The following is a 14,671-nucleotide window of genomic DNA, read 5'->3' on the forward strand; positions in this document are numbered from 1 at the left end:
CTGACCTGAGCTGAAGTCGGAGGCTTAACTGACTGAGCCACCCAGGCGCCCCTGGTTCCACAGTTTAAAAACCATTTCTACTGTATTGGGTTTGGCTATAAATTTATTTTAAAAACAAAAAAAGGCATTTGCCTGATATCATAAGGGCAAAGATTTTAACTAGAAAATTGTCTTTGAAAGTCATAGAGAAATTACAAAAGAATCATTGAAATTAGAGATAAAAACCCTTCAGTTTTTGTTGGCGCTGGTCATGACCTGAATAATACATAGCCTCGTCATACTTTAAAAGTAGTAGAATGAATGCAGTGAGCCATTCACATCCATCACTTACTGGTACTTTTCTTGACTTTGAAAAGCACGGCCTCAGAGCAGTTTGAAAAAGTTGGTCCTCAAATAGTAGTAGTGTTTTCTGAAGATTATCCGGGTGTACTTTTTGATTCGAGGGAATGGAACTTGAGGAGGTCGTGCAGGGAGTGTTGGGAGGAAATATTTTAAAAACTATATGAGTTAATATATGCATTGGATATATTACATCAGTTGTATTAGCATAAGTTGATTCAGTTTTCAGTGACAGATGTGTTTCTTCTTTCTTAGGCAACCCATGCCACAGAGAGAGGCCCATATTCTGGATATTTAGGAATTGACATACTGAGTTACATTAAGATAGTACAGAAGGAAAACTGATAAAGAGAAGTGGAAGGTTTGGAAAGGCTGCATCCATTAGTTCAACTAATATTTTTCCCTTCCTACTACTGCTTAATATTTTGGGTACCTTAGTACTTCCTACCATGTGCTTGGTATTCTGGGTACTGGAATTGGAGTGATAAGCCAAATAGAAAGGGTCTCTGCCCTCCTGGAGATTACGTGAAAGGAGAAGGATGATGAAAACAATAAAGCCATTTTGATATTGTATTAAGTACTGACTGTGAAATAGTATGAGTTACTGTTGTATTTGGACAAGAGGTGGTGGTGACAGGGTCCCAGGGAGCAGTGGTGGCGGAAGTGAGAAGTGTTTGGACTATTGGAGGTAGAACTGATAAGACTTGGTAATGGATTGGATATAGGCAGCTGAGGGGGGGGAAGAAATCACAACTCCTCAGTTTTAGGCCAACAACTAGTTGTTGGTATCTCAGTGAGGTAGGGACACTGATTGAGAAGCAACTTGGAAAAGGAGGATGTAGGGAGGTAAAAAGAGGAGGTGTAGGTAGACGTTATATGTGACTGTATGGAAGTCTTCATAAGGAAATGAAGGCCAGAAAAAACAGTTTAAGCTGAGCTTTTTTTTTTTTTTTTTTTTTTTACTAGGGTTGATAAAGTGGAAAATTGTGGAAAAACATGATGGGGCAAAAGAGCATGAACCAAGTACACTGGGGAAAACTCAGATTCTTTGTTGGAATCCCTCTGTCTTCAGAGATGAAGATAGTCCTTTCCACTAGGTATAGGGAGGGCACCTAGTACATGAGGCTCGTATGATCTGCTCAGGAGAGAAGGAAGAGGTCAGAGAGAATCCTTGTGGCACCTGCCATACCTCAAATTCCTCTGGCTTAAAACATGTCCTGTGTCAAAAGTAGCATATTTTGGAATGGCATATCCTGATGCCCTTCGAAGGAATTTTACTCACTTCAAGGCAACTATATGCATGAAGATAGAAACACACAATCATATACTTAGGTATACATAGAGATAGGGAGTCAGTTCTCATTCAGATTCCATACTTGTGAATTTGCCTACCCGCTAAAATTTATCTCTAATCCCCAAATCAATAGTTGTGGCACTTCCATGATCCTGTGTGGACATGCCCAACACACATTTCCAGCTGCTGAACAGGTGAGGCTCTGCCCTCTTGTTTCAGCCCTCATAACTGTAAACAAGCATTCTTTGTGTTGTCGTAGTGCCATTTTCTTTTTCACTTTTGTGCTTTTTGCTGGTAATTTCTCCAAGATGGGCCACCAACTGTAGTGTTAAATGCTGTCTAAGGTCCCTCCTGGGTGGAAAGAAGGCTATGATGTGGCTTACAGAGAAAATACACGTGCCAGGTAAATTTCACTTAGGCATGAGTTACGCTGCTGTTAGCCACGAGTTCAGTGTTAAGGAATCAACAGTATTAAATAAGGTATCTTTAAACATTAACACACATAAAACAAGGTTATATATTGATCAGTTGAGGAAAATGTTTCCAGATGCATGCAGGAACCTGCCTCTGTATTAACCCTAGGAGCAATGGTTCAGTCTTTGCAAATTCAGTGTTTTTGGTGACTTTATAGGCTCTAACTATCATGAATAATGAGAATTGAGTGTATATATTTTTGTTGTTCATTTGAGCTCTCATCTTTTGATTCACCTTTCACTATTTAAAAAAAAATTTTTTTAGTTTATTTTGAGAGAGAGCATGAGTGAGTACATGGGTAGGGCAGAGAGAGAGGGAGAAAGAGAATCCCAAGCAGACTCCATGCTGTCAGAGCCCAACATGGGACACAGACTCACGAACTGTGTCATAACTTGAGCTGAAATCAAGAGTCAGGACGCTTAAATAACTGAGCCACCCAGGAGCCTATGACTTTTCACTATTAGCTTTTAAAATTACGATTTAGAACCAATCCCTACTGTATTTTTCTGTTGGATTTTGTAGAAAATATTTGTGCTGTAGAAATTTAAATCTGGAATTTAAAAGTTAATAATTTTTTTAAAGTTTGGAACTTTCATAGAATCTCGATGTGAAAACGGAATTAGGAATCTTAGATAACTTGCCTACCTCACATGGGTGGTATATGGAAGAACTTAAAAAGAAATTAGATCTGTACCCAATCATTCTGACTCTTAATCATCATCCTAATTAGAACCAACAAAACACCTGATGAAGAACATTAAAAAAATTTTTTTTAATATTCATGTTATAGAGAGAGATAAAGCAGGAGTGGGGGAGGGGCAGAGAGAGAGGGAGATAGTATCAGAAGCAGGCTTCAGACTCTGAGCTGTCAGCACAGAGTCTGATGTGGGGCTTGAACCCACATACTGTGATATATCATGACCTGGGCCAAAGTCTGCTGCTTAACCAACTGAGCCATCCAGGTGCCCCCAAAAATTTTTTAACATAAAGCTTTTTACATTTTTTTTTCTGCAGTGGCAGAGGTAGAATATTTTTTCAAAGAACTGCAAATGTTGGGCAAATAAGAATAAAATACCCTGCCAGCCTGGTGAATTCTCTCCACATATGTTGGGAAAAAGGGAATAGTTTTATTACTGAGTAAACATCTAACTAGAATGTGATGTACATTATAGGCAATCTGCTAAAAAGATTATAAATACAGAAAGAAATCTCACTCTTTATAGAGCCATGCATATACAGTCCATTACATACATGTGAATTGTCTTTATCCTAAGGAAAAATAAAACTTGCCATGTTTTTCCATAAGCAGAAAGTTAACAACCTAGGGAGCCAAGAGCTTAGGCAGACACTGGGAGACAAGGCATCTGATGTCAGAGATTTGGTTCTAAGGCTCTCAAAGAAAGACATTACTAGGATGTAAACTTGACAAAAGGCTTATTTAAATGTTAAAAAGATTTACACACTTCTTAAAGAGAGAAAGGATTTACAACTGCAAGTTTTCCAAAGGAAATAGTACAAGAAAAGAAGGGGATAGTCTCTCCCCTTTTAGAACCTGAGAAAATTCAACTTTTTTTTCTTTAGACTTATAATTGCCTTTCAACTAACCAATCTTCAGTAGCAAATGAGCCTACTTAACATGGGAAAACATGGACTTTTCTTGTTTGAGTTAATATTACAAAGAAGTTGATTATCAAATTCAGTTGTTAGGAAGTGATCAAATAGGTCTGTCACTACAAGGTAACCAAAGGTATTATACTAATTCCATTTAATTTCAGTGGTATTTATATTTTGCTAGGAGAAAACAAAATCAGAATCCTGTCACCCTGGTATTGAGGTGATGGATGTCAAGGTCGTCCAGACAGTGAACCAAACTGAAATTAACAACCAAGGCTTTCTTCACTTACTGCAATAGCATAAGCAGCCAAAAATGTTCCATTTTTAGTGTTGCGTTTTTCTCATTGGAAAGGTACCAGGCAAGGGTCAGTGAATGAGATGCTGAATAGATGGGAAGAAACATGTCACTGCCTAGGAGCCCTGCACAAGATTCCTGCTGTTTTATGGGCCAAGGGGGAGGCCCGGGAGTGGAAAATACTGAGTCAGAGTGGAGAAAAGTATATTAGTCAAGACTTCCCAGCCCACAAGGAGAAGTGGAAAGTACCCTAGTCAGGGCCACCCCACTAAAGAGCCTCTGGATGGAGGCACCGGGGCTGGGAATGCAGAAATGCTGGTGAGCACAGCTGGCCTGAGAGTCACAAGGGAAGGGAGGGGTCGGGGGTCTGAGTTCTTGCAGCATCTCTCTACAGAGATTGCAGTGCCCAGGCTGTGCACCAAGTCTGATTTGGGAGGGCAGCTTTCCCCCATGAAGCTTTCCAGGGCAAAGCCTTTGTAATTGTGGCTTGGGCTGAAAGGTAACACGTAGGATTTTGGCCTGGAGGTGGACTTCTCTCCTAGAGAAACAGCTTCAGAGTTGTAGCCTTGGTGTTGATAGATTGAAGGGAACCCACCCTGCTTTTCATCTTAATCATATAAAAAATCCTAGGAATGTGGAGAAAAGGACTCTGGGAGCATACCGCTCTGAGAGGTTCACATTGGTTTGTACGTGTGCTTTGTATCATTGTGGCTAAATAGGAGTTTTACAAACAAAATTGGGATTCACTTTTCAACCTGTTCCTCATCTCCAGAATAGAAGTCATCATGAGATCATAGAAAGGCTTCAGACACGGTTAAAAACTCTAAAGTATCTGTACATAGAAACCTATTGTATGGAGATGGTTATGGAAAACAGGAGACAGCACAGCATAGCTTAAGGTAGAAGTGCAGTTTTCTGGGTTTTCCAAACTCCGCAAAGAAACAGCTCTTGCTTCTAGCCACATGGAATGAGTGTCCACTAAGTACATAAAGAATCCTTTAGCTGCTCTTAGGATTTTTTTTTACAGCCTTTAGTATTCAGGACATGGAGAGTCTGTTAATTGCTGTGTTATTTGAAATAAGTTGGTTTCCTGTATGCTTTAATGAATAAATGCTAAGTCTTCTAGCATATGCTAACACGGGTGTGTAATGCTGGATCCTTTTAGGCCTTGGGTCAGAAATCTATTTATACTTCCCTGACTCTGTTCCTGTCACCATTGGAAGCAACTTTGCCCTGCTCAGCCAGGTGGGACAGGCGTGGTCTAGCAAGTCTAAAGGTTGGTCTCACTCCGCAGGAAGTGATGGGAAGACCACATCCTGTTTCTCCCTTGGAGGTCATTCCCATGTCTTTCTGCTTTCATCGATGGGACAGTGGCTGCCACAGAGCTAAAGTGTGTAATCCCCAGAGTGGCCCCTCCTCATCTTATAAAAAAAAAAAAAAAAGGTCACTGCTTTGGAGACAACAAAACAACCCTGGCATGTTTCTGAATACAGCCTACTCTCCTACAACATAGGTTTCTAAAACATCAACGAACTCATATGCAATTGGGAAATAAGAATGATTAGTAGTGTAACATAGGCATCACATTGTTGACGTGATTTTTCTTAGTTACAAGGAGCTAGAATAGCAGTAGTATTACAGCTTTCAGGAAGGAGAAAAGCTCTTCTAGTACAAAGGCAACTGCCCTTTCAGCCCTATACTAAGAAAATTGAAAATGAGAGAATGCACCCAGGACTCCCTTCTTGACCCCCAGCATCACACAGCCATTAGGATGGAGGCAAGTTGCACTCCGCCCCCCACCCCTTGCCTGTTTTAACCTCCACTTCTTTGGCCTGGAGTTCCATTTCGACCTTTGTAGTCTGGGCTCATAAAATTAAAGTACAAAAATTTATGTGTGCACGCATACACACATGTATATGTAAAATGATATAAAGCTATTGGAGGGGAGCTGAATCACTGGCTCAGTTTGTTTTCTTAATCCAGTGTCTAGGAAAGCATTTTGTATTATCTTGATTTATTTTTTCCTCTTTAGATTAAAGGATCTTATCAGTCAAAAAAAGGTGGAGGACCCAGAGAAACAAGATGAACCCAGCAAAGACAACCAGCAACAGGCCCTTACTGACCACAGATACTTTCAGGTACTGATCAGCTGGCAGAGACTGGTATTGGCAATGACCCTTGGTTTCTGTTTTTTCTTTTTAAGTTTTTATTTAAATTCCATTATTAACATACACTGTCATATTAGTTTCAGGTGTGCAATATGTCACTTCCAACAACACTCAGTGCTCATCACAAGTGCCCTCCTTAATCCCCATCACCTGTTTCACCCATCCCCCCCCCACCTTCCTTCTGTTATCCATCAGTTTGTTTTCTTTTACTCTTTTGTTTTCTTTTTCTTTAAGTAATCTCTTTACCCAATGTGGTGCTTGAACTTACAACCCCAAGATCAAAAGTCACATGCTCCACCACCTGCGCCAGTCAGGTGCCCTTATTTTTTTCTTAAGTTCCACATATGAGTGGAACCATAAGATATTTGTCTCTCTCTGAGAGACAGAATATTAGCATAATACTTTCTAGCTCCATCTGTGTTCTGAAATGGTAAGATTTCATCCTTCTTTATGGCTGCATAATATTTCATTGTGCATATATACATCTTCATTCATCAGTCACTAGACACTTGGGCTGTTTCCATAATTTGGCTATTATGGGTAATGCTGCTATAAACATCAAGGTACGTTTATCTCTTTCAGTTAGTATTTTTGTATTGTTTGGGTAAATACCTAGTAGTACAATCACTGGATCATAGGGTGGTTCTTTTTTTAACTTTTGGAGGAAACTCCATACTGTTTTCCAGAGTACCTGCACCATTTTGACTCCCCCCAGCAGAGCACGATGGTCCCTTTTCCTCCACATCTTCACCTACGCTTGTTGTCCCTTGTATTGTTCATTTTAACCATTCTGACAGGTATGAGGTAGTATCTCGTTGTAGTTCTGATTTACATTTCCCTGATGATGAGTGATGATGAGCATCTTTTCATGTGTATTGGTCATCTGTAAGTCTTTTTTGAAAAATTGCTATTTACGTCTTCTGCCTCCTGCCCCCCACCTTTTTTTTCTTTTTATGAAAGGCAGACTGCCACTTTCAACACCTCATTTGGATGTGTCTGGAGTCTTAGAGTCAACTTAGGGTTGACAACCTCAAGTTCTCCTACAAATAGACCTTGAGAGCTTGTTTGTAGGTTCTAGCAGGGGAATGCAGCTGTTCCTATACCCTTGACTGAAGAACAGTCCTCTTTTAGTGAGGAAGGTCGTCCTCTTCAACAGAATGTGCAGGTTTAAAGGGACACACGTGGAGTGGTGAGGGAGGGAGGGGACACTCAGTTGGCCAGCCAGATCAGTCGAATCAACCCTGATGATCAATGGGGCGACAGATGTTGCAGCCAGATCATCCCGACATCCTGTTCGGTTTTTAATTGGGTTGTTGTCTTTATATATTTTGGATACTAACTCTTTATTCGACATGTCATTTTGCAAATTCCCATTCAGTAGGTTGCCTTTTAGTTTTGTTGATTGTTTCTTTCACTGTGCAGAAGCTTTTTATCTTGAGGTGGTCTCAATAGTGTATTTTTGTTCTTTGTTTCCTTTCTTCAAGAGAGATCTCTAGAAAGAGGTTGCTACCACTGATGTCAAAGAAGCTACTCCCTGTGTTCTCTTCCAAGAATGTCATGGTCCTAGGCCTCACATGTAGCTCTTTAATCCATTTTGAATTTAGTTTTGTGTATGGTGTAAGAAAGAGGTATAGTTTTGTTCTTTTACATGTTGCTGTTCAGTTTTCCCACCACCATTTGTTGAAGAAACATTCTTTTTCCTATTGGATACTCTTTTCTGCTTTGTCAAAGATTAATTGACCATATAATTGCTGGTTCATTTCTGGATTTCCTATTCTGTTCTATTGATCTATGTGCCTATTTTTGTGCCAGCACCAAACTTTTTTGATTACTATAGCTTTGTAATATAACGTGAAGTCCAGAATTGCGATGCCTCTAGTTTTGTTTTTCTTTGCAAAGCTATTCAGGGTCTTTTGTGGTTCCATTGTGGTGCCTGGGTGGCTCGGTTGGCTTAGCATCCAACTTTGGTTCAGGTCATGATTTCACAGTTTGTGAGTTTGAGCCCCGCATTGGGCTCTGTGCTGACAGCTCAGAGTCTAGGGCCTGCTTCAGATTCTGTGTCTCCTTCTCTCTCTCCCTCCCCTATTCACGGCCTGTCTCTCTGTTTCTCAAAAATGAATTTAAAAAATTTCAAGTTATAGGATTATTTATTCTAGCTCTGTGAAAAATGCTATTGGTATTTTGATAGGGATTTATTAAATGTGCAGATTGCTTTGGATAGTGTAGACATTTTAACAATATTTGTTCCAGTCAGTGAGCATGGAATGTCTTTCCATTTCTTTGTGTCACCTTCATTTTCTTTCATCAGCATTTTATGGTTCTCGGAGTAAGACCTTTCACCTCTTTGTTTAGGTTTATTCCTAGGTACCTTATTGTTTTCATACAATTGTAAATGGGTTTTTTTAATTTCCCTTTCTGTTGCTTCATTACTAGTATATAGAAATACAGCAGATTTCTGAAAATTGATTTTTGTATCCTGCGACTCTACTGAATTCATTTATCAGTTCCAGGAGTTTTGGCGGATTCTTTTGAGTTTTCTGTATATAGTATCATGTCATCTGCAAGTAGTGAATGCATTACTTCTTCCTTGCCGATTTGGATGCTTTTGATGCTGTGGCTAGGACTTCCATTACTATATTGAATAAAAGTGGTAAGAGTGGATATTTTTTTTTTTAATCAGATCTACAATCCACTGAGAGGAGACTGATACTGACATTATAGTTTATTTTTTAAATTATTTATTTATTTATTTATTATTGAGGTAGAAACAGAGCATGAGTGGGGGAGGGGCAGAGAGTGAGAGAGACAGAATCTGAAGCAGGCTCCAGGCTCTGAGCTGTCAGCACAGAGCCTGATGCGGGGCTCAAACCCATGAACCATGAGATCATGACCCGAGCTGAAGTCAGCCGCTTAACCAACTGAGCCATCCAGGTGCCCCAAGAGTGGATATTCTTGTCTTATTCTTGTTCATAGAGGAAAAGCTCTCAATTTTTCCCCATTTAGGGTGATACTAATTGTGATGGGTTTTTTTTTTTTCATGTATGGCCTTTATCATGTTGAGGTATGTTCCCTCTAAATCTATTTTGTTGAGGTTTTTTTTTTTTTTTATCATGAATGGATGTTGTACTCTGTCAAATCCTTTTTCTGCCTCTATTCTAATGATCATATGGTTCTTAACCTTTTAATTAAAGTGATGTATCATGTTGGTTGATGTGAAAATATTGAACAACCCTTGCAACCCAGGAATAAATACCACTGAATTGCGGTGAGTGATTTTTTAAGTGTATTGTTAGATTTGGTATGCTGGTATTTTATTGAGAATTTTTGCATCTGTGTTCATCACCAATATTGGCCTATAGTTCTGTCTCTGTCTCTCTGTCTCTCTCTTTAAAGTTTTTTTGTTTAGAGAGAGTCTTTTTATTACTGATGTGTTTCATTTGCTGGTTAATGGTCTGTTCAAGTTTCCTATTTCTTGCTGTTTCAGTTTTAATGATTTATATGTTTCTAAGAATTTATCCATTTCTTCTAGATTGTCTAATTTTTTGGCATGTGGTTGTTCATAATATTCTCTTACAATTGTTTGTATTTCTGTAGAGTTGATTGTTACTTCTCTCTGATTTGTGATTTTATTTGGGTTCTTTCACTTTTTGATACATGTATCTAGGTTTATCAATTTTGTTGGTCTTTTTAAAGAACCAGCTCCTGGTTTCATTGATATGCATTATTGTTTTTTTAGTTTCTATATCATCTATTTCTGCTCTAATTTTTATTATTTTCTTCCTTATGCTGGCTTTAGGATTCATTTGTTCTTCTACCACCTTTGGGTGTAAGGTTAGGTTGTTTGAGATTTTTCTTGGTTCTTAAAGAAGGCCTGTATTGCCATATAATTCCTTTTTAGGATTGCTTTTGCTGCATCCCAAAGGTTTTGGACCATTGTGCTTCATTTTCATTTTTTTTGTGTATATTTTTTAAAATATCTTCTTTGATTTCCTGGTCAACCCATTCATTGTTTACTGCATGTTGTTTAGTCTCCATGTACTTTGGTTTTTCCAGGTTTTTTCTTGTGATTGACTTCTAGTTTTATAATGTTGTGGTCAGAAAAGGTACATGGTATGATTTCAGTCTTTTTGTGCTGAGGCCTGTTGTCTGATCTAATATGTGATCTGTTCTGAGGAATGTTCATGTACACTTGAAAAGAATGTGTAGCCTGCTGTGTTAGGATGGAATGTTCTGAATTTATCTGTTAAGTCCATCTTAACAGGGTGTCATTTAAAGCTTTTGTTTTCTTGTTTATTTTCTGTTGAGATGATTTGTCTGTTGATGTAAGTGGGGGTGTTTAAGTTCCCCACCATTATTGTATTTGAACCTTGGTTTCCATCTCAGTTTAATATGTTATCAGGTGGTAAGGAATGTTTGTATTTGTGTGTGTTTATCCTGTTTTGCCATGATCTATCTTCTTGGCTAAAAACACTATAGGTAGCTTGACTTAGAATTTGTCTTACTCCTTGAAAAATTTTGGCCTAATTCAAAGCAGGGTAGTAAAAAGCTGACAGGATTTTTAAGATTGACCTGTAGTTCTCTCTTTTTTAATGTTTGTTTATTTATTTATTTATTTAGACAGAGGGGGAGTTTTTGATTACTAACTCATTTCATTTGCTCATTATTGGTCTGACCTGTTCTCCTCTCTTAAGCCATTTCTCTTTTTATTGTTTGTGTTGTTGCTTTTGTTAGTATTACTATTATGACTGTAGTTATTATATATAAATGTATTTTCTTTAAGTCTTTATATAGTTTTGTCTTTATTTAGATACTTAGTCCCTCTGAACTTTAATTTTCTATGTAGTGTGATGGAGAGATCTAACCTTACTGATTAGACCATTTATTTAATAGATGAGTGATTAAGCCAGGCTGTTTACTGACTGAACTGGGCCTGGGCTCATATTTTATTGGACCCAACAGGGTTTTTTAAACTTTGAATTAATTACTAGTTTTTTAAACTTTGAATTAATTACTAATATTTTAAAAATTAATATATTTTATTTTTTCTAGCTTCTCTTAAAAAGGTACAGAATATGACAACAAATTCCTGCCTAGTCATTATCAGAGCAGAATTATGCCTCTCTGTGTCACATATGGTGCTCTTCAGGTAGCCACAGGCCCTGAACATGCTTGCTTCACCCAGTCATGCTCCTACCTTACTTCTAGAGGCTTCTGAGTTTGCAGTTTCTCGTAGACCATTCTTTGTCTACTTCACTGAAATGAAACCTCTATCATATCCACTCATTTGCAAGGTTTGTTTCTAGACTCTTAGTCTGTTCCATTTTTATACTATTTCCATATTCCTTTACTTTTGGTAATTTTATGGTAGGTTTTGATACCTTTTAGGATAAGAATTTTATGCATTCTTCTTTTTAAAACCATTCCTTTGCTATGTTTTTAGCACATTTACTCTTCTGGATGAACTATTGTCAAATTCAAAAATAGATCCTATTGAGATGAATTGAAATTGAATTAACTTTTTAGATTAATATTTGGGAAGATGAGACCTTAACAGTTTTAAATCATTTCAGAAATATGTCTCTAATTTTATTTAGGTCTTCCTTTATAGCTTTGAATAAAGTTTTACTTTCTTTTTTCAATTTTTTTTAAACAACTTTTTTTTTAATGTTTATTGATTTTTGAGAGAGAGCGCTTGCATGCAGGAGCAGGGGAGAGGCGTAGAGAGAGGGAGACAGAATCTGAAGCTCCAGGCTCTGAGCTGTCAGCACAGAGCCCAACATGGGGCTCTAACTCATGGACCACGAGGTCATGATCTGAGCCGAAGTTGGACGCTTAACCTACTGAGCCATCCAGGCGCCCCTATATAGTTTTAAATTTAGCTCTTGCATGTTTCTTGTTAGGTCTATTTCCTAGGTATTTTATAACGTTTATTGGTATCGAGAATGGCATCCTTTTCTCCATGAGATTTTCTAATTAATTGTTTCTGGTTCTTCATATATTTGTGTTGATTTTATTCCCAGGAACTTTTCTGAAAACTGATTTTTTTTTTTTTGATAAGTCTCTTGTACCCAGCATGTAACCGAACTTCTTTAATTTCATTTTCTTAGATTCAATTTGAGAGGCTTTGTCCTTTAACAGGGAATTAAATCATTCATAGATACTGAGACCTTACTCATATATCTGCTTTTATTCCTGACATCTTTGTTTCCTATTTCTGATTTCATCTTTTTTTTTTTCCCCTGACATTTGCTAGGTTGAGATTTTACTTGGTTTCCCCCCCCCCCTCCTCTAGTACTTAGGACATCTGTTATCTTAGTTCTTTTCTATTTGCCTAATGATTCCTCGTAAGATACAGTTTTTATTCATATCAAGAGCTTATCAGCATCTGCAAACTGTTTGTGAATAACGTAAGACCTGTTTGTGAGTTGGGTTGTTTTCATTTTTGTTCTTGTTTTAATTCTAATCTCTCTGGTAATTGTTACAGTCCTTTTACTATTTTACTGTTTCCTCAGTGTTAATACACATTTTGCTGCCAGTCATCTGACTGTGGCCAAGTCATAAGAATACGCTATGCTGTCAATAATTCCATTGAGGGGAATTAATTTCTCCATTAAAATGTGTTTAGATACAAGAGAGGGCATCTGAGTGGCTCAGTTGGTTCGTGTCTGACTCCATTTCAGCTCAGGCCATGGTCTCGCAGTTGGTGAGTTCAGGCCCCATTTCAGGCTCTGCACTGATGGTGTGGAGTCTACTCGGGATTCTACCCCCCACCCTCTGCCCCTCGTCCTGCTCTCTCTGTCTCTCTCAAAATAAATAAAGTATATAAATACATACATACATACAAGAGAAGAAAATGTTGAAATATTCTCCCTTAAACTAAAAAAAATAACCTCTTAAGTAAACATTGGAAGTTTTGTTACTAGGAGACCTATGAATACAGCTTGAAGTATGAGTAGGGACAAAGATTTGATATCAAATACTATCTTGTTTTCATGCTTATATAATTATTTATTTAATGGTCTGGGCTTGATGGTGGTAAATAAGGAAATGGCTTTACTCTCCTCCCTTTTCTTTTAAGTTTTTTTCTTTTTTAATTTATTTATTTAGGGAGAGAGAGAGAGAGTGCAAACTGGGTAGGGGCAGAGGGAATGGGAGAGAGAGAATTCCAAGCAGTCTCTGCACTGTCAACACAGAGCCCAGTGGGGGGCTTGAACTCATGAACTGCGAAATCATGACCTGAGCCAAAACCAAGAGTTGCATGCTTAATCAACTGAGCCACCCAGGCGCCCCTACTCTTCTTTGTTTAAACTTTCTATTTTGGGTCTCCTTTCCTTTCCTTGGATGATATATAAGGTGAAACTCATAGCTTTTGGCAGGGGGCATATAGTCACATACTATACATATTAAGATATTTAAAATTCACTCTAGGCATTGATGCTATTAGGGAATTTCTGTTAAATTTCTTAAATATAATGTGTTAGGATTTTCTAGGAGAATATACCTACTTTTAAGAGATGCATACTTAAGTATTTGAGGATAAAATTTTATCATGTCTATATTTTCTTCAGATGTTTCAGCTAAAAATACAGTAAGCAATTATGGGAAAATGTTAACCGTTGTTGAATCTAGGTAATATTATGTGGGTATTGATGATAGTTCATTTTATGTATCAACTTGACTGGGCAATGGGGTCCCCAGATACGTGGTTTAATATTGTTCTGAATATGTCTGTGAGGGTGTTTATGGATAAGATTAACATTTGTTTGTAGACTTGATAAAACAGATTGCCATCCCTAACGTGAATGGGTCTCATCCAGTCCTTTGAAGACAAGACTAAAACAAAAAAGCTGAATAAGAAGGAGTTCCACTTGCCTGCCTGCCTGCCTGCCTGCCTGCCTGCCTGCCTGCCTGCCTTTGAGCTGGGACATTAGTTTTTTCTTGCCTTGAGACGTGGACTAAAGCATTGTCTCTTCCTGGGTCTTAAGCCTGTGGGCATTCAGACGAGAAGTAGTCCCTTGACTCTCCTGGGTCTTCTGCTTTGCCTACTGCAGAAATGGGGACTGCTCAGCTTCCATAATTGTGTGAGCCAGTTCCTTAAAATTAATCTCTTTAGATATGTTTATATACATATACGTTGTTTTTCTTTCTCTGTAGAACCTTCATTAATACAGATTTTGGTACTGAGAGTGGTTGTAGAGGAACAACAACATTTTAAGGATGAGTTCTCTGAATTGGGTCTGGGGTTTCCAGAATTGACCTGATGTTTCCAGGATTTCTATATAGAATGTGTTACATTTTATTATTCATGGTCCTTATGCTTTGACCTTTATTTATTTTTTTTTCCACAATTTATTTTTTTAACATATGCAATTATTTTCCGTCATTTACAATACAGTAGTTACAATGATACTCCAAACAGAAAAGCAAAGTAAAAAATCAAAACCCCCACTTCTATTTCATGTAATTAGACTTAGACAGAAATTAGAA

At 37.9% G+C, this 14,671-nt stretch overlaps 1 protein-coding gene across 3 annotated transcripts in view; it reads left to right on the forward strand.

Annotated features, from left to right (window-relative positions):
• CEP70 (centrosomal protein 70) overlaps positions 1-14,671 on the forward strand; it is an 80,337-nt gene that overhangs the window by 53,549 nt on the left and 12,117 nt on the right. For all 3 annotated transcript variants that reach the window (XM_029940182.1, XM_029940183.1, XM_029940185.1), the window contains one exon: positions 6,049-6,154. In XM_029940182.1, coding sequence (XP_029796042.1) covers positions 6,049-6,154 — 106 coding nt within the window. The remainder of the gene's footprint in view (positions 1-6,048; positions 6,155-14,671) is intronic.

The sequence above is a fragment of the Suricata suricatta genome, chromosome 5 (assembly GCF_006229205.1).
Source record: "Suricata suricatta isolate VVHF042 chromosome 5, meerkat_22Aug2017_6uvM2_HiC, whole genome shotgun sequence".
NCBI classification, from domain to species: Eukaryota; Metazoa; Chordata; class Mammalia; order Carnivora; family Herpestidae; genus Suricata; species Suricata suricatta.